At 38.3% G+C, this 25,099-nt stretch overlaps 1 protein-coding gene and 1 pseudogene across 2 annotated transcripts in view; one reads left to right on the plus strand and one right to left on the minus strand.

Moving 5' to 3' along the window:
• Window positions 1–230: 230 nt before the first annotated feature.
• LOC113175406 (la-related protein 1B-like) lies at window positions 231–1,960 on the minus strand (annotated as a pseudogene). The gene is made up of 2 exons (XR_013342588.1): window positions 891–1,960; window positions 231–374 (listed from the first exon to the last, which is right to left on the minus strand). The product of XR_013342588.1 is annotated as a la-related protein 1B-like (transcript).
• Window positions 1,961–16,063: 14,103 nt separating this feature from the next.
• Chic1 (cysteine rich hydrophobic domain 1) overlaps window positions 16,064–25,099 on the plus strand; it is a 95,359-nt gene continuing 86,323 nt past the window's right edge. The window contains exon 1 of the mRNA XM_026379675.2: window positions 16,064–16,484. Within this exon, the coding sequence (XP_026235460.1) occupies window positions 16,183–16,484 (302 nt within the window). The 5' untranslated portion in view covers window positions 16,064–16,182. The remainder of the gene's footprint in view (window positions 16,485–25,099) is intronic.

Here is a 25,099-nt window from a genome sequence, read left to right on the forward strand (position 1 = left end):
GACCTGGACACAAGTACATATGCCTGGAAAAAAAGACAGAACCTTGCAGTATTTCCACAGTGATAATAATTAGCTTCCCCCGCAAATAAAAGTAGCCACGCTGTCTAAGTCCAGTCACACAGAAAAGGGCAGACAGCTCCTGGAATGCCAGCAGCGGTCCCCGGCTCTGTCTCCATCGTGGCAGAGGTGGTCATATCCACTGTCGTGCTGCCCGGGGGTCAGCAGTGGACACTCTCACACGGAAGGCAGTCTGGTGGCTTCCATCTCTGCAGCCCGGTTTGTTCCAGTATTTACAATGCATTTCAGTGAGCCACCTGCTCCACTGCACATCCCCATCAGATGACATCCAGGGCATCAGTAGATCATCACCCTGACTGAAAAGTTTAAGCACATTTTTTTTTCCCAGAGGGAATGTCTTAAAAATGATCCAGGAAAAATCCTTAACACTAAAACAGGTTTGAGAAATTCTAAACACAACCAAATTAAACAAAACCTCGATTCTGCTTTAGAATGTGGGTCACCTGTCATTGCAAGACAAGGTAAAGCACATGTGTAACAACTAGACTAGCTCAATACTACCAGGGGAAAACTGACACAATGTATCCACAGTCATTCAGCAAAATTAAAAGAAGACAGGTCAAAACTCCACACATGACAAAGTACACATAAAAAATTAAGAACAAGAACACAAGAGAGCTTCACCCATAATTCTCAGATCCCTATTTAAATAATCATGTGGGAGACAGTGTAAATAGGATTTGGAGGATTAAAAGTCATGTATAGATTATCTTTAATTTTCCTACTAAATCTAAATAAACTAACAAGAGACAGGTAAAATGGATCAAAGAAGCCCACTCTTATCCTGTTGTTTCTAGAAGACAAGCTATTACCTGTATGTGAGCAAAAGGCTTGGCCTGGCACAAACTCTGAACAATCTATCAGCCGAGAGAAGTCAGTCTCTGGCACGCTTCTGGGAGGGGGGCCCAGGATTGGCCATTTTTGTGGTTCTATCTTTTCCCTCATTTTCTCATCCACAACTTCTACTTCTGTGCTGTCCTTCAGGGCCTCTAAAATGAGATTAAGGTTTGTGAGAGCCTGAACGCGGTGAAATCCAGCAATCAGGGAAATAGGCAGGAAACCTTGCTCATCCATCTTTCTCCGAAGAAAGAAGTCACGTTCCAAGTTTTCTATACTGAAGTAATATTCAATTTGATGCTTAATATACTCTTTAAGCAATGCTTCTTCCACAGGATACACCTGTACACCCGTACCGTCATCATAGTAATACATCATACTGGTGTTAATTTCTGTTTGAAATGGCTGATCCGTCCTTTCACCATGTTCTCAGTAACCATACGAACAATCAAAGTTTACTTGAGGGTTTCCTCTGCCTCGTCCTCTTCCCCATCCACGTCCTCTTCCTCAACCTCTGAAGGAACCTCGGATATTACCCCCCTCACTCCTCACATTAGACACTTCATCCTGATCATCTCTTTTTTCTCTGTCTCACCTCCAACTTCGTGTGTCATTTCTCCTGTTATTATGGGATGACTTATTTGCTTCAGGCTGACACCAAGAGCTGTTCTGGGATCCAGGTCTCTCTTGACTCTCTGGTCTTTCATCGTCTAAGTGCAGTGGTACCCACTTGCATTTATTAGCTCTCTTCTGCTGACTGCTTGCTGGGCCTCGTCCTCACATTTTCAATAGGACCGTCTAATTTTGTTTCCCGGTTTTCTTTGCTCTCACTGCTACTCCTCTTTTCAACCTTCTCTTCTTTTTCTTTTCTAATTTGTGGCTTCTTATTTCCTTGGCTGATGACACTCTGAGACTGCAAAAAGGTTTTTCCAGTGCTCACTAACTCTCGTGGTGTTGGCCAGTTTGCCATATCTCTGAAATCACTGGCCTTATTGGGTTTCCTTGTCTTGAGTTTTCCTGCTTTTATAATTTTGGGGGAATTGAGCTTGGCTGCTGCCTCAGTTCTGAGTCAACATTTCTATGTTGCTCACAAGCAACACCTAGATGGTCTGCAAACAATGTGAGGTTTGTGCTCACAACAATCCTTGTCAGGGGCCAAAGCTCCCACCAGGAATCCAAACTATAGGAGGAGCACTTTTTTGAAGACTTGGAAGTAAACCTCACTGAACTACCACACTCACGAGGCTATAAATAATTTGTTTTTTATATGTTTATACTTTGACGGGTGGAAGCCTTTCCCACCCACACTGAAAAGGCTAGGGAAATACTAGGATGCTTCTCTGGGAAATGATTCCCAGATTTGATGTCCCCATAATTATTGGCTCAGACAATAATAATTATTGGCTCAGCTTTTGGGCAGAAGTGATACGATTACTGACCATATATCAGATGAAATTTACCTACTGCCTATAGGCTGCAGAGTTCTGGTAAAGTTCAAAGGATGAACAGGACTTTAAGGCTCAATTGGGTAAACTGTGTCAGGAGACTCACTTACATTGTGAGGAACTTCTCCCTATTACACTGTTGAGGATTAGATCCAATCCTACCAGGATCTTTTCTTTTGAGATAATATATGGGAGGCCCCCCCTCTTATTAGGGAACTACAGGGAGACTTAAAAGAGAGAGGAGAATTAACCCTGAGTCCACAGCTTCAGGTCTTAGAGAAAACTTCACAGGTTCTCAACCAATGGGTTAGAGAAAGATTGTCAGTAAATTTGACCCAGGTGCACACTCCTTCAAGCCTGGAGATTAAGTCTAAATCAAAGAATGAAATATTCAACCCCCTGAACTTGTTTGGAAGGGCCCTTTCACTGTTATTTTATCCACCCCAACTGCAGTAAAGTTTGCAGACAGGTCCCTGGATTCACTACACCAGACTCACGTCTGCAGCTGAGGACTGGGAATGCCCTCCAGATGCTGCTACACCATTGAAGCTGACCATCCCAAAGAAAAAGGAGCACCAGAGAAGCTTGAGGATCAGAAGGACAACAGCCCTGCTCCAGTCACTCCGGAAGCTGACTGGCCTACACACGGCCGAAGCTTGAGGAGACTACGACCCTGTTTCAGCCACACAGGAGGGACTGGCTGATCAATGCCCCATGAAGGATAAACTGCCCACCAGGACTAATGGACTCTTTCAACCTCAGAGATAGTTCTTATACTGTAATGCATTGGCACCCCTTGCTTCTAGATATATACACAGTTCTCTGTTTGGTTTTTGCTACTGGTTTGATAACAGTAACTCCTACTGACTGGACTCTGGGTAACAAAATTTCACTTATATTTTTTTATCTTGCTTATATAAGTTTTTTAGGATTTGTTTGGTGTTATTAGTTTGGCTTTGTTGATTTATGCTGTTTAGCCTATGCTAACCAAAATGTTAGTCTATTATTTAGTTTAGTTTCCTTTGATCACCTTACGAGGTTCTGCCCTACTCCTATTCCAACCATGGAGATCATGTGAACCATGTGTCAAGACAATCCACTATAACTAAGAGGTGATGAAACATATATTTAGGACCTGTCCCACCAGAGGAATATTATAGATGGATGATTGGAAAGAAAAAAGAGGTCCATTGTAAAGAAACTTGATTTAGGAGGCCACCAATCTTGGAGTGAAGGTAACTGGCCACCCCAGAGGATTTTTGCCACTCATGCTCCAGATACCTAGGCACAAAATGGCGGTTGGAGTTATAGAACTCTTATTTACTTGTTAAACAGAATTTTCACTTACAAGCTGTATAGAAATTATTATTAATCAGGCTGCCACATTCTTTGACCTCCTGGCCACACAATAGACCAGATGTGAGTAGCTAACTATCAAAACCACTTGGCATTAGATTACTTACTGGCTGAGGAAAGAATATATGTGGAGAGTTCAAAAGCTCAGATTGTTGCATCCAAATGGATGACAAGAGACAGTTAAAAATATAACCATCGGGGCTGGAGATGTGGCTCAGCGGTAGCGCGCTCGCCTGGCATGCGTGCGGCCCGGGTTCGATCCTCAGCACCACATACCAACAAAGATGTTGTGTCAGCCGAGAACTAAAAAATAAATATTAAAAAAAAAATTTCTCTCTCTCTGTCTCTCTTCTCTCACTCTCTCTTTAAAAAAAAAATATATATATATATATATAACCATCAACACAAGAGAACTAGCATATGTTAGTTCATACCTATAAGAGCATTAAAGTTTGGGTCCCAATCATGCTTTTGGGAGATGGTTTTCAACTCTTGGTAGATTTAAAAGCTTAACTGGTGTAGTGGGTATTCTGCTGTTAACCTGTTCATTGCTCCCATGTTTGGCTCCACTGTGCATTGAAACTATTGGATCCACTGTAGAAGCTGCTGTTGAAAGGATAACAACAACTAAGGTTTTGACATTCTATAAGGCTTTAAGCCAAGATAATGGTAATGATGCTCTTAAATTTAAAGGATTAAATTATGGGGAGCATCATTAAAGGGGGGAATTGAAGTGGCACCCCCTTTCTCCACAGAAAAGCCCTCTTCACCACGGCTGATTTTAGGACTGTCAGCAAAAGAGTTCAATGTAGATAAACTTCCTATTTTCGTGTCGCCCTGTTTACTTGGCCACTGGCCGAGAAGATACCAGCACTCCAGGTGCTGGACACCCCCTTACTAGTTTTTCACAAACCTATCCAGTATAGTACTTTGAAGAAATGTGCCAACAAGGCCTCTGGCCTTGAGCTGGCCTCACAGAGATGTCTACATTTTTAAGATAAGTTACAAATGGGCTCCATGGTAATAGCTGGCAGGGGGAGGAAAGAAAGGGGAGAAGAAGCTCTCCCCTTCTCAGGTGTTGTCCTTGAAGAGTTAACATGCCCAGAACAGTGAAAGAAAAAGCTGCTTTTATGTGAACTTCTGCAGACTGTGAACTTCTGAGCCCCTCCCCTTACATGCTGGGTATAAAACTCTAAAACTCCCTGAACTTGGGGTTCAGGGGATTGATTGATTACAGAAAAGGCTGTACCCTCTGAACCTGGCTGCAGCCAAATAAAACTGTTTCCTGCTATCTTCAGGGCCTTGCCTCATTTGTCCCTACAAACACTACAGAGATGTCTCCTCTGTCAGAGGCCCGAAGTTTTGCCATTAAAATACCATTCCCTTAGATAGGGTTGGGAAAATGTATTACTTACTGAATATTATTTTTTTATTTATTTATTTTTTAATATTTATTTTTTAGTTCTCGGCGGACACAACATCTTTGTTTGTATGTGGTGCTGAGGATCGAACCCGGGCCACACACATGCCAGGCAAGCGTGCTACCACTTGAGCCACATCCCCAACCCTGAATATTATTTTTAATGAGCAAAGCTCAGATATTTTCTCTCTTTCCATCTCTCTATCTCTTTCCCTCCCTCCCTCCCTTCCTTCCCCCCCCCGCCCTCCCTCTCTCTTTCTGGAAATTTAACCCAGGAGCACTCTACCACTGAATTACATACTCAGCCATTTTTATTTTATTTTTATTTTGATACAAGGTCTTGCTGTGTTGTGGAGGCTAGCCTCCAACTTGCTATCCTCCTGACTCAGCCTTTCCAGTTGCTGGGATTACAGGCATGCACCACTGTGCCTGCCAGGGGGTTGGGGGGTACTGGGGATTGAACTGAGGGGCATTCTGGGCACTTGACCACTGAGCCACATCCCCAGTCCCCAGCCCTATTTTATATTTTATTTAAAGACAGGGTCTCATTGAATTGCTTAGCACCTCATTTTTCCTAAGGCTAGTTTTGAACTCCTAATCCTTCTGCCTCAGGCTCTTGAGCTGCTGGGATTACAGGTGTGCATCACCCCACCAGGCTCAGAACTCTTTTCTTGTGGAATGACTAGAATTATAGGATGTGTCCTTGTGATGAGGATCCAAATTTACTTTTTCTGTTCTACCTTCTAGTCTTAGTTGTCCTTTTCCGTAGATTTTAGTTGATTCTAAAACTAATCCCTGTTCCCAGTAGAGAACAGGGAAAAAGGCAGAAAGTGTCCTTTCCCTCTCTCTTGTCCCTGCATTTTTCCAGTTCTCTGCTAGGAACAGGGATTAGTTTTACAAAATAAACAAGAGGAAAATATATGATAAGAATATATCAGAGAACACTGGGGCTGGGGATGTGGCTCAAGCGGTAGCGCGCTCGCCTGGCATGCGTGTGGCCCGGGTTCGATCCTCAGCACCACATACAAACAAAGATGTTGTGTCCGCCGAAAAATTAAAAAATAAATATTAAAAATTCTCTCTCTCTCTCTCTCTTTAAAAAAAAAGAATATATCAGAGAACAGAAATGGAGAAATTCAGTACATGTGAAGAAGAGACATGTCACTTGAATTAGACAACAAAAGGTGTATCCTATAAACTATAAGGCAGCGATTAGATTAAAATAACATATGAAAGAGTAATAGGTAATAAAATAACAAAGGAGCTAAAATGGAATGACAAAAATGGGATCCAAGAATAAGATAGAAGAGAAAAAAAGATAGGAACAATTTGAAACTGATAGCAAGATCATAAAATTCAAATTAATTTACCAATACTCACATAAAATGTAAATAGGCTAAACATTTCAACAAAAAGCAGAGATTTTCAAACATCATGAAAATAAGACACAACTATATGCTGTCTATGTAGTGGCATCCCCCTCTTCCACAGAAAATCTTCACTAAGTTTCTCCAGAAATCTTTACCATAATTGACTTTAGGACTATCAGCAAAAGAGTTTCTACAAAAGAGTTCAGTGTAAGTAAACTTCCTATTTTCTTGTTGCTCTATTTTACTTGACCACTGGCCTGGAAGAGATCAGCAATCCAGGTGCTGAACTCCCCTTTTCCTAGTTTTTCATAAACATTTATCCAGTATAGGTAGTTTGTAAAAGTGTGTTTGCAAATGCAAAATGTGATAAAAAAAAAAAAAGACAAATCCTTTAACAAGACCTCTGGTCTTGAGCTGGGGCTTCACAGAGAGGTCTAGATTTCTAAGATAAGAGAAGTTATTACCAGTTAGGCTCCATCCATGGTAACAGCTGGGCAGGGATGGAGGGGGAAGAAAGGGGAGATGAAGCTCTCCCCCTCTCAGGTGCTGTCCTTGAAGGGTTAACTTGTCCAGAACAGTGAAAGAAAAAGGTGCTTTTATGTGAACTTCTGCAGACTGTGAACTTCTGAACCCCTCCCCTTACATGGGTATAAAACTCTGAAACTCCCTGAACTCAGGGTTCAGGGGATTGATTGATTACAGCAAAAGCTGTACCCTCTGAACCTGGCTGTAGCCAAATAAAACTGTTTCCTGCTATCTTTGTTGCCCTGCCTCCTCTGTCCCCTACAACACCTATGATAAATGTACCTTACATATAAAACCTGACAGGTTAAAAGTAAATAGGTGCCAGATATTGTGGTGCACGCCAGTAATCCCAGCAGTTCAGGAGGCTGAGGCAGGAGGATCAAATTTAAAGGAAAAAAAAGAGTAAAAGTGTCTTTTTACCTGAACTCAAACTAGACCAAACCAAAAAGTAAATTGTATGGTATTTACTAATTACTGGCCAGTCATCTTTTTTAGGACTCTTGCTTTTTCTTAGATTCTGTATTTTTTTGAGCTCATGATTTTGATCCTACAGACAAGTTAATGTTTTCTGATCAGTTCTATTTTTGATCAACTGTGGAGTTTTTAAACATTGCAATGAGATTTCACCTAAGAAAGTTACAAGGCCTTTACTATTGTGTTATGTGTTACACTTGTGTTACGTGTTGTATGTCGGTATGTCTGTATGTGTGTATGTCCATATATCATGCAGTGATATGACAATTGATAGATATATGAGGAGTGCTCTTGAAAAATTAAAAATGGATCCAAATATCTTTAATTCATGTGATTCAAATGGTTCAATTTAAATTGGGTAAACAGATAAAAGTAAAGATGTCTTTAAAATTAAGTTTATAAATTTTTCTAGGTGTTCAAAAAGACCCTAATAAAATGTTGATGTCTATGAAATAATCTGCCTAAATTCAAAAATTTACAAGTATTGTTTCAAAATGTGAACAGAAGGAGGTTAACAGATGGAAAAGAGAAACTAGAAGGTTCTAGGTATGGATTTAATAGAGGAAAAATGTGTTTCTGGATAAGAGAGTCTATGTGATTAAGTAATTAAGAGGGTTTAAGTAAGTGATAAAGAAGGTTTGTGTAAGTTGGTTATATGTATAAGTTTTTGAGCAAGTAATCTTAAAGAAATTCAAAATTATACAACTATGGTTAAACAACAACGGTTATTTTTCAATATTGTAATGTTATTTCTTTAAAAGCTAAACTTGGTTAATATAAAATCATCAATGTAATTGTGGTGCTATTAATGTATTCATATCTTCCAGGTATACAAGTCTGTAAGATAGAAGCTTCAAAAGAGCATTATATCAAGCTGGTGTTCTAAAGTTGTATGGTAATTTTAGGCTTAAAAGAAAAACATGTTGGAGATTTAATTATATCATTTGTGTTCTATAACTGGACTTGTTATCAATAAGATATGTAAAGTTCTATGTTACTTTTTACACTGAGATACTATAATAAGAGACAAGTTCATTTCATGATGATAAAAGAATCAATTTAGCAATATGTTAAAAATTATGAAAATATATGCATACAACCCTAGGCCACTGAAATATAAAGCAAATATTTATTATCAGATTTACAGGGAGAGATAGTCTCCAATACAACAATAGTTGAAGACTTCAACACTCCACTTTCACAAATGGAGTGATCATCTCCCCAGAAAATCAACAAAGAAACATCAGAGTCTACTATATTATAGACTAAATGGATCTAACAGACATTTACAGAACATTGCATCCAACAGCTACAGAATGAACATTTTTCTCATCAGCACATAGAACGTTATTCAGAGTAGATCATATATTAGGCCACAAGTCTCAAGTAAATTTTTAAAAATCGAGATTATATCATTAAACTATGTGATCACAGGAGAGATAAATAAAAAACAACTAGAAGATCTGTGGAAATTGTACAAATGCATACAAATTAGCATCCCTTCATGATGAAAACTCTTAAGAGCAATTAGGCAAAGGATAGGTGAAGCTTGGTGTGGTGGCACAGGCCTGTTAACCTCAGTGGTTCCAGAGGCTGAGGCAGGAGGATTGCAAGATCCAGTCAGCCTCAGCAACTTAGCAAAGCCCTAAACAACTTAGGGAGACCCTATTTCAAAATAAAAATGGGTTGGAGATGTGGCTCAGTGGTTAAGCACATCTGGGTTCAATCCCTGGTACTGGAAAAAAAATTAGGTGTAAAAAAATCATAACTCAAAAAAAAATTAAGGCCATGTGACAAACCCATACATAGCATTAAACTGAATGAAAAACTGGGTATGGTGGCACATGCCTATAATCCTAGTAGCTTGAGAATCTGATGCAGGAGGATTGTGAGTTCAAAGCCAGCCTCAGCAACTTAGTAAGGCCCTGAGCAACTTAATGAAACCCTGTCGCTAAATAAATCTAAAAAAGGGCTGGGGATGTGGCTCACTGGATACGTACCGTACCTCTGGGTTCAATCCGTGGTACCAAAAACTAAAAAATGTACTAAATGAGAAAAGTTGAAAGTCTTTCTTCCTTCCTTCCTTCCTTTCTTAGTTGTATTTGGACACAATACCTTTATTTATTTATATGTGGTGCTGAGGATTGAATGCAGGCCTCCTAGGTGCTACACAGGAGCACTCTACCGCTAAGCCACAACCCCAGCCCAAATTGAAAGCATTTCCTCTGAGATCTGGAACAAGATAAGGATGTCCACTTTTGTCACTTTTACTCCACCTAGTACTGTTTTAGTCAGCTTTTTTTCTGCTGAGACTAAAAGACCTGACAAGAACAATTTTAGAGAACGAAAAGTTATTTGGGAGCTCACAGTTTCAGAGGTCTTAGTCCATAGACAACCAGCTCCATTCCTCAAGGCTTGAGGTGGGGCAGAACAACATGGTGGAAGAGTGTGGCAGAGGAAAGTGGCCCATATGATCAGGAAGCAGAGCTAGAGACTCTTCCAGATTCAAAATATATACCCCCCCCATGCCCAGCTCTAGCCACACCCTACCTGCCTACAGTTACTCCCCACCCAATCATTTTACTTTTAAATATTCATGCCCAAGGCCCTTCACACAAGAGCTTTTAGAAGTCCTAAACAGATCAATTAGGCAAAGGCTAGAAAGAAAGTTAATCCAAATTGGAAAGGGAAGAAATTAACCATTCCTGTTTGAAGTTATGACCGTATACATAGAAAAACCTAAAGACTCCACCAAATACTCATTAGAACTGATAAACAAATACAGTAAGTTTAAGTGGCAGGATACTAAATCTACATACAAAAATAAGCAGTATCTCTATATATCAATAATAAACTAGCTAAAAAAGCAATCAAAAAAGCAATATTTAAAATAGCTACCAAAAAATAAAATACCTACCAATAAATGTAATCAAGAATGTGAAGGAACTCTACAATGAAAATGATAAAACACTGGTGAAAGAAACTGAAAGGTATACACACATATACACACATACAAATGGGAAAATATGCTATGTTCATAGATTGGAAGAATTAATATTGTTAAAATGTCTACACTATCCAAAGCTATATACAAATTCTAAGTAATCCATATCAAAATACAAAGGACCATTTCTCACAGAAATAGAAAAAACACTACTACAATTTTTATGAACCCCTAAAAGAAGCAGAGTAGCAAAAGCAATTCTAAGCAAAAAGAACACAGCTGGAATCACCACAATATTCAACTTCAAAAAATACTATAAAGCTATTATAACCAAACCAGCATGGTATTGATGAAATTAAAGATGCACAGAGTAGGCTAGTGGTATAGTTCAGATGGTAGAGTGTTTGCCTTGCATGCCCAAGGCCCTGGGTTTGAACCCAGACCCTGCCAAGAAAAACCCAAACACACAGAGGTACCCAGAAGTGAATTTATTTATTTACAGCCAACTGATATTTTAAAGTGAGCAAAAACGAATGTTAGACAAAGGAAAGTCTTTTCAATAAACGGTGCTTGGAAAACTGGATATCCCCAATAAATGGTGCTTGGAAAACTGGATATCCATATGCAGAAAAATGAAATTAGACCTTTATCTCTAGACATACACAAAATCGAATCAAAATGCATCAACTTCTTTTTAAAAATATTTATTTATTTATGTATCTTTTAGTTTTTAAGTGGATACATTAGTTTGTTTTTATGTGGTACCTAGGATTGAATCCAGTGCCTCATGCATGCTAGGCCAGCACTCTACCACTGAGCCATCACACCAGCCCAAAATGCATCAACTTCTTAAATGCAAGTCCTGCAACCATGAAAGTACTAGAAAAAACATAGGTAAAATGCTTTAGGAACATTGGGATTACACACCTGTAATTAGAGGGAAAGATTTTTTGCATATGATTTCAAAAGCACAGACATCAAAAGCAAAAATTGACAATTGGAAGTATATAAAACTAAAAAGTTTCTGTACAATAAAGAATCAATCAACAGTGAAGAGACCACCTATAGAATGAGAGAAAAATTTGCATACATTTCATCCAACAGAGATTAATATCCAGAATATGTAAAGAACTCAACCCAACAGTGAAATAAGAAAAATCAAATAATCAAATTTAAAAATGGGCAAAAGAAGACATACAAATGGCCAGTAACTATATGAAAAACTGCTCAACATCACTAATTATCAGGGAAATACAAATCAAAACCATGATGATATATATCACCTCACCCTTGTTTGGATGTCTACTACTTTTTAAAAAATAACAAGTATTGGTTAGGCTGTAGATTAAAAGACCACTTGTACTCTGCTAGTGAGAATGTAAATTGGTAGAGTCAGTTGGTAAAAGAGTAGAGAGCTTCCTCCAAAAACTAGAAATACAACTACCATATGACCCAGAAATCCAATTACTCAGTATAATCCAAAAGAATTAAAATCATCATTTTAAAGAGACATCTTCACTTGCCCATCACTGTGGTGCATGCCTATAATCCCAGAGGCTTTGGAGACAAAAGCAGAAGGATTGCAAGTTCAAAGCCAGACTCAGCAATTTAGCAAGGCCCTAAGCAACAACTCAGGGAGAACTTCTCTAAATAAAATATTAAAAAGAGTTGGGGATATGTGTATGTATATATGCTGTGAGTTCTGGGTTCAATCCCTGGTACTAAAAAAAAAGTCATCTGCACTTATATGTTTATTGCACTGTAGCCAAGATATAGAATAAACTTTAGTGTCCACCAATGGATGAATAGATAAAGAAAATATGGTATGTAAACACTATGAAATATTATTCCACCATAAAAAGAATGAAATTCTGTCAGTTGCAGCAGCATGGATAGAACTGGAGGTCATTGTTCTAAAAGAAATAAGCCAGATACAGGAACAGAAATACCTCATGGTCTCACCTATATGTGGAAGTTGAAAAACAAAATTTTTTTTAAATATTTATTTTTAGGTGTAGATGGACACAACACAATGCCTTTATTTTTATGTGGTGCTGAGGATTGAACCCGGGTCCTGCCAGTGCTAGGCGAGTGCTCTACCGCTGAGCCACAATCCCAGCCCCCAATTTTTTTTCATATTTATTTATTTTTTAGTTTTCAGCAGACACAACATCTTTGTTTGTATGTGGTGCTGAGGATCGAACCCAGGCCGTACGCATGCCAGGCAAGTGTGCTACCACTTGAGCCACATCCCCAGCCCCCCCAATTTTTTTAATATTTATTTTTTGGTTGTAACTGGACACAATATCTTTATTTTATTTATTTATTTTTATGTGGCACTGAGAATTGAACCCAGGGTCTCCCAAGTGCTAGGTGAGCACTCTACAGCAGAGCCACAATCCCAGACCCAGAAGTTGAGCAATTTGTCTCATAGAAATAGTAGGGGTAGGGGCTGGGATAGTGGCTCAGTGGTAGTGTGCTTGCCTGGCATGTGTGAGGCAGTGGGTTGGATCCCCAGTGTGGTAGCACATGCCTGTAATTCCAAAACCTCAGGCAGGAGAATCACAATCCATAAGCCAGCCTCAGTAAAAGCGAGGCACTAAGCATATCAATGAGACCCTGTCTCTAAATAAAATATAAAATAGGGAAGAAAAAAAATTAGGGCTGGGATGTGGCTCAATGTATTTAGAGACAGGGTGTCACTGAGTTGCTTAGTGCCTCATCGTTGCTGAGGCTGGATTTGAACAGGCAATCCTCTCCCTCAGGCTCCAGAGCAGCTCGAATTACAGGAGTGTGCCACGGCATCCGGCTGAATTTCATGTTTTAATAAATAAAATAATCTTTAATCTATCTTTAAAATGTTACCATTCTTTTAAAAAACACTTTATTTTATTTACTTATTTTTTATATGATGAACCCAGTGTCACATGTGCTAGGCAAGTGCTCTACCACTGAGCTACAACCCCAGCCCCAAAATGTTACCATTCTTTTCAGTTGTTTCAATGATAAAATCTTCCCAGATCATTAAAATTGTGATCTATGCCTCAGATCCCCAACCAATAGATGGAATAATTGTCCCCATGTGCTCCTTACCACATGAGGTAGACAGAATGTTACATGGCCTGTTTTCATCTCCATCCACTCTTCCATTTACTATTCTCAATGATGAAGTATCATTCTGAATATGTGGTGTCTCTTATGTTTACTGACAATGAATAAAAAAAATGTGTTGCTCTTAGTTTGTCCAATTTCAAATTCTCCTATAGTTCAGCAAAACAAATTACCTTTGGAATCACATATGCCTTTTCAGCACAATGTATAAGCATGAAAACTAGCTGATTTGACTATACTTGTGCATTTAGCCAAGCATAGCACTTTCTGAATTGCTTTGTCCTTTTGACATCTGACTTAAAGTCAGGGGCCTCTTTCCACTTTGACAGAATTTCCCTATCTCCCCTCTTTCCTTTCCATCCCCCATAGCTACCATTTCTTCACTTTTATTTTTTAAAAATATTTATTTATTTAGTTGTAGTTGGACACAATATCTTTATTTTACTGATTTATTTTTATGTGGTGGTGAGGATCAAACCCAGGGCCTTGGATGTACTAGGCCAGCACTCTACTGCTAAGCCACAACCCCAGCCCCTTCACTTTTATTATAGTTTCAGTACCTTATTTGCACTTGTCACAAAATCTATCCCTACCCCTTTCCTTTTTTCTCCTTCAAATATTCCCTTCCTGCCCTGATTCTGAGTCATGAAAAGAGAAACTACCATGGCAGGAGCCATCAGGAAAATACTTTTCCCTCTAGACAATGACTTAGTGACGTTTACTTTATGGATAATATGTTTGGAAAAGGTTTAGTCTCTTCTACTTTTTTTTTTTTTTCAGAGCCTTGCATATGCTGGACAAGCACTCTACCACTGATCTAAATCCCCGACCCTCTTTTTGCTTCTTGAAAGAGAAGAACCAAATGCAGCTGTAGGGTAAAAAGAGAAAAAAAAAAAAAAAAGAGTAAAAAGAGCAAAAAAAAAAAAAAAAAAAAAAAAAAAAACGCTGGATTTGGAATACCTGGATTACAATAATTGTTCTGCTAATTAGTAGCTGTGTGACTTCATTGCCTTAATGATTTTGTTCTGCTGCCAAATACAAACCAGTTTGGCACATTATTTGTACACTTAAAATATGTGATCTCTAAAACATTTTAATGGTGTGGAGAAGACATTTGAAATGAAAAAAGATCACTATAGATCTGAACAAATAACTTAAAATTTACTGAGACTCAGTTTTATAATCTGTAAAATAGGTATGATGATGCCTACCTCACATGATTAAGGGTTAACAAAGATACTGTATGTGAAAGAGTCTGGAAAATGGATAATGTTAATTAATGTTTCCGTAAGTTAGAATGCTTCCTACACTCCCTCCATCCACCCAACCCCCAACAAATTCCTCAAATCCAAATCTGCATATTCTTTCTCAGTCACATTTCAAGAACCAGCCTAAAATGCACCACTTTACAAAACTTTTCTAAACAACTTCATGCAGTATGGTCTTTTGGTTAAGCTACTGGGCTTCTGGAATCAGAAAGGACTCCCAAATTTAAAACCAGGTCTGAGCTGGTGTGGTGGCCAACGCCTGAAATCCCAGCAGTTTGGGAGGCTGAGGGAGGAAGATTGCAAGTTCAAAGCCAGCCTCAGCAATTTAGTGAGGCCCTAAGCAACTTAGCAAGACCTTATCTCAAAATTTTAAAAATTAAAAGGGCTGGGAATGTGGCTCAGTGGTTGAGCACCCCTGGGTTCAGTCCCTGGTACCAAAAATTAAAAAAATAAAATAAAATAAAAAACCAGGTCTGCCATTAGTAGCTCCATTACAAGTCATTTATTCTCTCTCCATTTAAATTTCCTGGGCTGGGGTTGTGGTTCAGTGGTTAGACCACTTGCTTATCACATTTAAGGCACTGGGTTCCAAACTCAGCACCACATAAATAAATAAATAAATAAATAAATAGAACAAAGATATTGTGTCCATCTACAACTAAAAAATAACAAGAAAAAAATTACATTTCCCAAGTGTAATATGAGATCATCATACAGGGTTGTGGAGGATTAAATAAGATATACAGTTAGAGCTCTCTGACCAGTATTAAGTCTTCCACGAATGTTTCCTCTTTAGTAACATATTAATAAAAATGTTCACCCTGCTTCTAAAGTTGTGGCAAAGTTCTAATGCAGATCTCTTACACTGTAATACTGAACAAACATCAGATATTGATACACGTATACCTTGAGATATTCTGGGCAAAGTTCTAAGCTCACTATTATAGAATGTGCTTTCCTTCAATCGCCTCCACTGAGAATAATAAGACCCAGTATTAATTAATAGGATATAAAAATCAGAAGTACATCCCAGGGATACAACTAGCTGACACCCAAAGAGCAGCAAGAAGAGAGCAGCACCTGCCAACGGACCTCGAAAATTCCCTGCAGTTCACCTCCAAAGGCCCCCTCCCCTTGGAGCTGCGCAAGCGTACACTGATTTTGCACCTCTCTCCCTCATTCCCCCGCCTCCAACATCCCTGCCACAATCGATCTGCACAACACGCAGGCGCGTCTCCTCAAGTCCTATCTCCACCCCCGCCTCTTTCTCTTCAGTTCTTCCCCCTCCTCTTCCAGCACCTCCGCAGGTTCAAACTCTTCTTGGTGAGAGTGGCGGCGATCTCGAGGTCACGTGATGAGCATCCTGCTGCCCAACATGGCGGAGTTCGACACCATCTCGGAACTGGAGGAGGAGGAAGAAGAAGAACCCGCTACGTCGTCGTCGCCGCCGTCGTCTTTGTCGTCTGTTTCTGGGCCTGATGATGACGAAGAAGAGGAAGAGGAGGAGGAGGAGGAGGAAGAAGAGGAGGAGGAGGAAGAGGAGGAAGATGATGATGAGGAGGAGGTGCCGCCCCCGCCTCGGGTAGTGAGCGAGGAGCATCTGCGGAGATATGCCCCGGACCCTGTACTGGTGCGCGGCGCAGGCCACATCACTGTGTAAGCAAGAGGGGGCCATGAGGTTTGAAAAGGCTGTGATTTGGAGACAGAGAAATGATAAGACGATCGAGGGGCCTGTGGAGTGGGGGGAGGGCTGACTGAGGCGTACCTGGCCAAAACGGAGAAACGAGGGTGAATAGGAATAAAGTAAGTAAGGAGAATGTGAGCCTGTGAAGAGTAAGCGTATGACTGGGAACTTAGGGGTTTGAAAGCCAGAGAGAGGTATTGGAGTAGGGGTGAGTATCCTTTCGTGTAGGTATGGTGGCAAGTGAATATTTTCTAAACTGCAGGATGTACTAGAGGGTTCTTTGCTGCCAGGATCGGTGCCTAGTGGAAAAACGGTGACTGCTGTGACATGTGAGGAGAACTAGGTTTGGATTCTTTTATTTATTTATTTGTTGTTCAAAAGGTTTGGATTCTAAAAAACAGAAACGTGATGTTTTCTGAATAATGTAAACATCCATCCACCTGCATATTCATCCATCCATTCTTCCTGTCTAATCCTTATATGAATGAATACAGTCATTCTTTCCCTGTTTAGAGCACTATTCAGTCTGACGTTCCTTAAATATAGGCAGCTATGGAAATAGAGCAGGGGATTGAGTCTGGGGTATCTTGCAAGTGCGAGTGCTTCTTCCTGGCCCTGTGACCTTGGTCATTTGCTTCCCGTGTGTGGGCCTTGGTTTCTTAATATACAAAATGAGGATTTGGAGTAGGTTGTTTCTAAAACCTTTCAGCTACGTGATAGTTTAAAATATCTCCAGTGGATTTGTTTTTGCCTTAATACTAAATATATTAGTATTAAGTGTATGTGGAAATTAATCCTCCAGAAGGTGAGGATGGTTTCTTAAAAATTTGCCAGTATGGCTTTTTAAAAATTGAAATCTTGTATCATATTTCATAAAATAAAATGAGAAGGGACTACATAACATTTTAGTTGCAAAGCAGAAAAATAAGAAAAATTGATAGCTCTCTAGGTTTTGAAGATTACTTCCTCATATTTATTTGCTTGAATTGTAAATACTTGAAAATTTAAGTATTGTGTTAGTATTCATTCTTAATTCTGCTACCTTTTATTGCTTTTTAAAGTAATTTTTTAGTTGTAGTTGGACACAATATCTTTTAATTAGTTAATTTATTTATTATTTTATTTATGTATTTTTATAAAACTAACCAGCTTTAATACCAGTGTAGGTCTCTCTTAAATACAAGGTCCCCAGGACAGAGCCAGGGGCCTGCTCTTGGCAGGAAGAGTGGAAAGGAAACGTGAACAAAATGGAGTGGATTGGCAGGGCAGCCTGCCAGGGATGGAGCTGCTCATGGGGCAGGAAAGAAGACAGCAGCTTCCTCAGGTCCAATTATTGCTAAGGCCTGGTGGGCTCTGCTGCTCTCCCAGCCCCAGAGCAGTTCCCAGGATGGGTTGTCCCTCTGGCTCTGGCAGAGCCTACACCTGGGCTTCTCTGATCTGGGAAGAGCCCTGTGGTCCAAAAGGACATCAATTTATTTATTTTTATGTGGTGCTGAGAATCAAACCCCGACATGTGCTAGGCAAACATTCTACTATTAAGCCACAATCCCAGCCCAGTGTGAGTGATATTGCATGTAAGTATACCTATCAGTTTTCTTTCTTTCTTTTTTCTTTTTTTTTCTTTTTTTTTTTTTTGCTGATGTTGGGGATTGAACCCAGGGCTTTGCACATCCTAGGCAAACACTGTACAACTGAGCTATATTCCCAGGCCTCCTCTATTGGTTTTCTTCTTGATATTTTTAGGAGAACTATTTGGATCCAATGTGTTGAAATACAGAAAAAAATACATCTCATGAGATTTTTTTTCCCTATTTATAGACATTACCACATTCTTTATATTTCTTAAAACATGGATGTTTACTCTTGATAGCACACTTGTGTAGAAATTAGTAGGGGCTCTAGATTAACCAAATCCCAGGGATTCATAAAATCATTTCATTAAAACTAATCTAAGGGCTGGGATTGTGGCTCAGTGCTCAGTGGTAGAGCGCTCACCTAGCATGCATGAGACACTAGGTTTGATCCTCAGCACCACATAAATATAAAATAAAGATATTGTGTCCACCTAAAACTAAAAAATAAATATTTTAAAAAAACTAATCTAAAAAAGCTGAAGTTATTAGATATAGAATTGAAAAAGATGGCTGGGTGCAGTGGTACAGGACTGTAATCCCAGCTGCTCTGGCAGCTTGGGAGGCTGAGGCTGGAGGCTTGGGAGGCTGAGGCCAGAGGCTTGAGAGGCTGGTGGAATGCAAGTTCAAAGTCAGCCTCAGCAACTCAATGAGACCTTGACTCTAAATAAAATACAAAATAGGGCTGGGAATGTGTCTCAGTGGTTGAGCACCTCTGGGTTCAATCCTCAGTACCAAAGAAAAAAGGAAAAGAAAAAGATGGCCAAATTTGCCAAACAGCACATTTCTATAAAAACTTAGCACTGCAAATTTTTGATACTTCCCAAATCAGTAAATGGAATGCCTCGTCTGTCAGCTGTTTTTGAGGCATTACAGTGATGCATTGTTAATTTGCATTTATGTGTAGTGAATATTTCATAAAGTTTTAGGCTTTGAGAATGCTGAAGCTATCTGACTTGCCATTGTTACAGTGTATAAAGACATGATTATTTCCATATGAAAGATAAGTGAGATTTAAATAGAATCTTTTAAAAAATTATATTATATGGCATAGTCTTTCCTTGATAAAGTAAATAGAATTCAGAGCATGTGCTTCAGACCTAGTTCTAAGTTTTCTAGTGAAATCATGTTTCGTGTTGGCAGAATTTTATTATGCTTAAGCAACCTGGGCACAGGAACTTTAATTTGTGCAAGGTTTGAAAGGCTGACGTATAGCTGTTTTCAAAAAGATGAAAAGGGAGGGAAGAAGAGGGAAGAGCAACTAAAAGGACACATTCTTCTTTGCCTCAATCTCCTTTACTACAAATAATTGTTCCAAGAAATTAAAAATTGGGGCATTGAAAACACTTGACAGGGCTGGTGTTGTGGCTCAGAGGTAGAGCGCTCACCTATCATGCCTGAGGCACTAGGTTCTATCCTCAGCACCACATAAAAAATAAAATAAAGATATTGTGTCCATCTATAACTAAAAATTAAATATAAAAAAAAGAAAACACTTACAAAGAAAATGCAATAATTGAGAATCACCAGCTGGGTTGGCTTCAAACACATAACAGATTCTATATTTAATGAAATCGATAAAATGGCAGCCTGAGCAGTTCCCAAGTGCCTGTTTGTCTGATACTAAAGAGCCTCACATCTTGGGCTAATATCTATCAATGATGAATAATAAGTGGATGAGATTGTCTAACCTCTGTGGACTCACAGTTCTTAATGGGTTGTTTATGAAACAGGTGAGGTATTTTATTCATCAGCAATCATTTCAGCATTTTGCTAGTGGCTAGTAAGTGAAACTCTTGGGCCTAAGGTTCTTTGAGTTAAATATTCTCTTTATGTGCTCAGTTTCTAAAGAGAAAAATAATCCCTGGTAGGCAAAAACAGGATTGCTACTTTTAGCCAAAATTATAAGAGAGAAATAGCATAGTTTGCTTTTCTTCATACTTTTTTGATGTGGATATATAGTTAGTTCACATCCACAGATTGAACCAACTGCACATCAAAAATATCTGAAAAAAAATCACATCATACTGAACATGTACAGGCATTTTTATTGTCATTATTCTCTAAACAATACAATGTAACATTTACATGGAATTTATATTGTATTAGTTATTGTAAGTAATAATAGAGATTATTTGAAGTATACAGAAGGGTATGCATATGTTATATGCAAATACTGTGTTGTTTTAATATAAAGGGTTTGAGCATCTAAGGAGTTTGATACCCAAGATGGGCCTGGAATCAATTCCTCATAGAATACTGACAGGGGCAATTGTACATAGGTCACCAGGGAGTGTTTTAGGAAGTAAAATAATACTTTCTTTACCATTTCTAATATACTTTTTTAGAAATAACAATTTTTATATTAGAGAAAAATCAGTAATGTTAATATAGCAAATATTTCTTAAGAACTTCAGCACTGGGGCTAAGTACTAGGAAGAATACAGAAAAAACAAAATACAGGTCTGGCTTTACAAACCTAACCAGAACATTTCCTTTTCGATATTTATATGGGGCAGCAAAGAATTAAAGATAATATTTTAATTGCTGAATTGTGTAATACAGATCAGAAGTGATTATGAGTGTTCAGAGAAAGGGAATCCATATTAACTTGAGCATTCAAGGCATTATAGTGGGGTTGGAACTGAAGGCTGTGTACAATTTGAACTAAGGACAGGAAGCAAGAAAATCATGGGCAAAGACCAAGGCAGTGGCAATGGGAAGGAAAGAATCATTATGAGAATTTAAAGGAGCAAGTGACTGGATTTGGGGAATATTTACTTTAATAAAGGTGCAAAAAATAGGAGAGGGAGGGTGCAGAAAAATGATAACCAAGGTCTAGGTTAAGGGAAGAGAGTAAAGTACAAAGAGGAAACAGTTTCCAAGAAAGGGTTACATCTAATTTTAGATATGTTTTACTTGACGTCATATATTCTTTTGTTACCAGGGATTGAACCCAGGGGTACTTAACCACACTGAGTCACATCTCCAGCCTGACTATTATTTTGTGGCAAGATATCCAAATGGAAAATTTCATTTTACAATTGAAGATGAAGGACTAGAGCATGTTGGAAAAATACCTGTTACTAGAGAAAATAGATTGGATGGCATTAGCATAGGTGAGATTGTCCAAGCTATCGGATGCTAATGAACTGCAGACTTGCCTTTGTGAAGCAAATGAGTTAAAGGTGAGAGTTGGTGTAGAATGAAAAGAGTAGGAATGTTAGGAAGGAAATCATCAACAGTGTCACAGCTGCAAAGTCAAGAGAGAAATTTTCTACTTAGAGGAGGACATTAAATTTGGCAGTAAATAAGACAAGAAGAACTTATCTTTGCTGAATAAAAAATTATTTTCAGTAAAATGGCAGCATCAAAAAAATCAGGGGCTGGGGTTTTGACTGAGTGGTAAAGATCTTGCCTAGCATGTATGAGGGCACTGGGTTCTATCCTCAGCATTATAAGTGAATAAATAAAAATAAAGGTTCATCCACAACATTTATATATATATAATAAGCTTAATAAATATTCCATCTATTAAAAAATATCAGATTTTAGCCTGGCACATGCCTATAATCCCAGCTGCTCTGGAGGCTAAGGCAGGAGGATTGCAAGTTCAAAGACAGCCTCAGTAGCTAAGCAAGCCCCTAAGCAAATCAGTGAGACCCTGTCTCTAAATAAAATATAAAAACGGGCAGGGGATGTGGCTCAGTGGTTAAGTGCTTCTGGGTTCAATCCCTGGTACCAAAAAGAAAAGAAAAAAATCAGATTTCAAAAGGTTAATAAAGGGAAATGGAAACAGTGGAGGGTTCCTTTATCTGGTGATAAGTACAACTGAAATAAGCAAAGCTTAAGAATTTTTCTTTTGTTTTGGTACTGGGAGTTGAACCCAGGGGCACTTGACCACTGAGCCACATCCCCAGCCTTATTTTGTATTTTATTTAGAGTCAGGATCTCACTGAGTTGCTCAGCACCTTGCCATTGCTGAGGCTGGCTTTGGACTCATGAACCTCCTGCTTCAGCCTTCTGAGTCACTGAGATTACAGGTGTGCACCACCAAGCCTGGCTAAGAATTTTTAAAATAATAAAAATATTCTAAACATTGTGATAAATACATCTGTCTATATCTACTACTTATTTGATATCTAGTAAAGGAATGGCAGAACTGGCAAAAAGCTCAAATGGTAGAAAACTCCAGTTGAGGTAAAAGTATGCTATTGACATTGCATCTAAAAGGCATTTAGATATGATGTGAAAATAAAGCTCTACTTTAAAATATATGTCTTTCTTAAAAGTGAAAATCTATCAATTTTTTTGTTGCACAAGAAGAATTTACTCTGTGGAATAATGAATCATGTCTTTTTTGAGTAGTGATAAAGCCACTAAACAATTATTTATTAATTTATTTATGGTACCAGGGGTTGAACCCAGCACATTTGCTTAATCACCGAGCCATATCCCCAGCCCTTTTTGATATTTTATTAGAGACAGGGTATCCCTGAGTTGCTTAGGGCTTCGCTAAGTGGCTGAGGCTGGTTTGAACTTGCCTCAGCCTCCAAAGTTGCTGAGATCACTGGCATGTACCACTGTACCCATCTTAAATAATGATTTAAGTGAAATGTGTTTCTTTCTGTTAAAATAGTTGTCTCATTACTGAATACTAAATTAGCAAGTAAATAAAAATATATTTTAATACTATAATGTCAATTACTCAAGCAGCAGATGAAAATTGTTATAAAATTTATGCATAGGATATCCCATCTGGTTTTAAGTTTAGATGTACTATTATGTCTATAGATTTAGAGGGAATATGTATTCTCATTACATGTTGTATACACACCTGAACAGAGTTAATGACTGACTTTTTTGATGTAGTTAAAGTCTTTACAATTGGTAATTAATTTTCTTAACTATTTTAAATATAGAACTTTGATAAAAATACATTTCTTAACATACAAGATGTAGTATTTTTTGCATAGACATATATCATGCTAGTGGCTGCTACATATAGAGAGTGTTTGTGCTTAAGATTGGCTCATATCCTTGAAAATGAACTATTCACATAAATGATGTAAGGAGAATATGAAATTCTTGCATAGAGTTTTAATTAGATGTGGGATTCCTAACATTTCTTTAAAGCCCCTAAGACCAAACTAGCAGTTGAATCAAACATCAAACAATACAGTAACTTATTCAGTGAACTTTTCTGCAAACTTTTATTAAAAACCTACTAGAGCCAGGCATGGTGGCAAACTCCTGTAATCCTAGTGGCTTAGGAGACTGAGAAAGGAGGATTGCAAATTCAAGGCCAGCCTCAGCAATTTAGGGAGGCCCTCAGCAACTTAATGAGACTCTGTCTCAAAAAAAAAAAAAAAAAAAAAAAAAAAAAAAAAAAAAAAAAGTGTGTGGAGGCTGGGGGAGGGACCGCATGTAGCTTAGTAGTAAAGTGCCCTGGGTTCAATCCCTGGTACTGAAAAAAATACTGGATTGCATTATAGCATTATCTATAATGGAAGCAGCAAAATAACCCATGGTTTCTGTTCTCAAGGAGCTTAATACAGAACAGAAAAGGCATAGGGATCAGCATATGAATTTTGTTTTCCCCCACTTATTTAGTATATACATGACTTTGAGCAAGTCATGTAATTAATGTATTTATTTATTTTTTCTTATTGTCAGCTTCCTTGCCCCCAAAATGGGGATAATAATACTTCTCTTGAGGGCTTTTAAAATTTTGTAGTAATATACTTCGCATAGTAGGTAGCCTGGTAAGTACATAGTTATTGGTAACTTTTACTCTTACTGCCTTCCTTGTGGAGTTCTCAATGTTTTTGTTTACAACCTATCATCCTCTTAGTGTAAAATTGTAGTCACTATGATATGGTGTGACATTGAGGAAGTAACTATGTTGTCCCTACTGAAATCAACAAATAGGTGAGCAAAGCAAATAAAATTCATTTTGACTTCTTTAAAAATATTTTTATTAGTGTATTATAGTTATACATAATAATAGGATTCATTTTCACATTCATATATACAAGGAATATAATTTGCTCCATTATAATCCCCAGTATTTCCACTTTCCCTCCTTTACTCACTTCCCCTGCCCTCCTTCCTGTACTATAGTGGTCTTCCTTCTATTTCTTGTCTCTTTAATTGATGCTTTATAGATTTGCATAAAAAAGTGAATTCAGTGTGGTATATTTGTATATGTATATAGCATAATTTGGTCAATTTCATTCCACAGTTCCTCATTTTCCCGTCCCTCCTCCTTCCCTCTCAGTCTCCTTCTACTCCACTGATCCTTCTTCTTTTATCATGGGATCCTTCCCCTTTTATTTCCTTATTTCTCTCTAGCTTCTGCAAAGGAGAGAAGACATTTGCTCTTTGACTTTCTGAGTTTATTTCATTTAGCATGATACTTTCCAGTTCCATCCATTTACTGGTAAATGCCATAAGTTTGTTGTTCATTACAACCAAATAAAACTCCATTGGTTTATATCCCACATTTTCTTTATCCATTCATCTGTTAATGGGCTGGTTCTATAACATGGCTATTGTGAATTTCACTGCTATAAACAGTGGTGTTCCTGCTTTACTATAGTATGCTTAGTTCAGTTCCTTTGAATAAATGCCAAGGAGTGGGATTTCTGGGTCATATGGTGGTTCCGGAACATTCCTAGTCTTTTGAAGAATTTCCATAGTGTTTTCCAAAATGGTTGTGATAATTTGCAGTCCTACCAACAATGTATGAATGTGCCTCTTCCCCCACATCTTTGCTAGTATTTATTATTATTTTTATTCTTGATGATTGCCATTATAACTGGAGTGAGATGAAATCTCAGTGTTGTTTTGATTTGCATTTCCCTGGTTGCTAGGGATGTTGGACATTTTTTCATATATTGTCCATTGTATTTCTTCTTTGGAGAAATGTCTGTTTAGTTCTTTTGCCCATTTAT

This window comes from Urocitellus parryii, chromosome X (genome assembly GCF_045843805.1).
Source record: "Urocitellus parryii isolate mUroPar1 chromosome X, mUroPar1.hap1, whole genome shotgun sequence".
NCBI classification, from domain to species: Eukaryota; Metazoa; Chordata; class Mammalia; order Rodentia; family Sciuridae; genus Urocitellus; species Urocitellus parryii.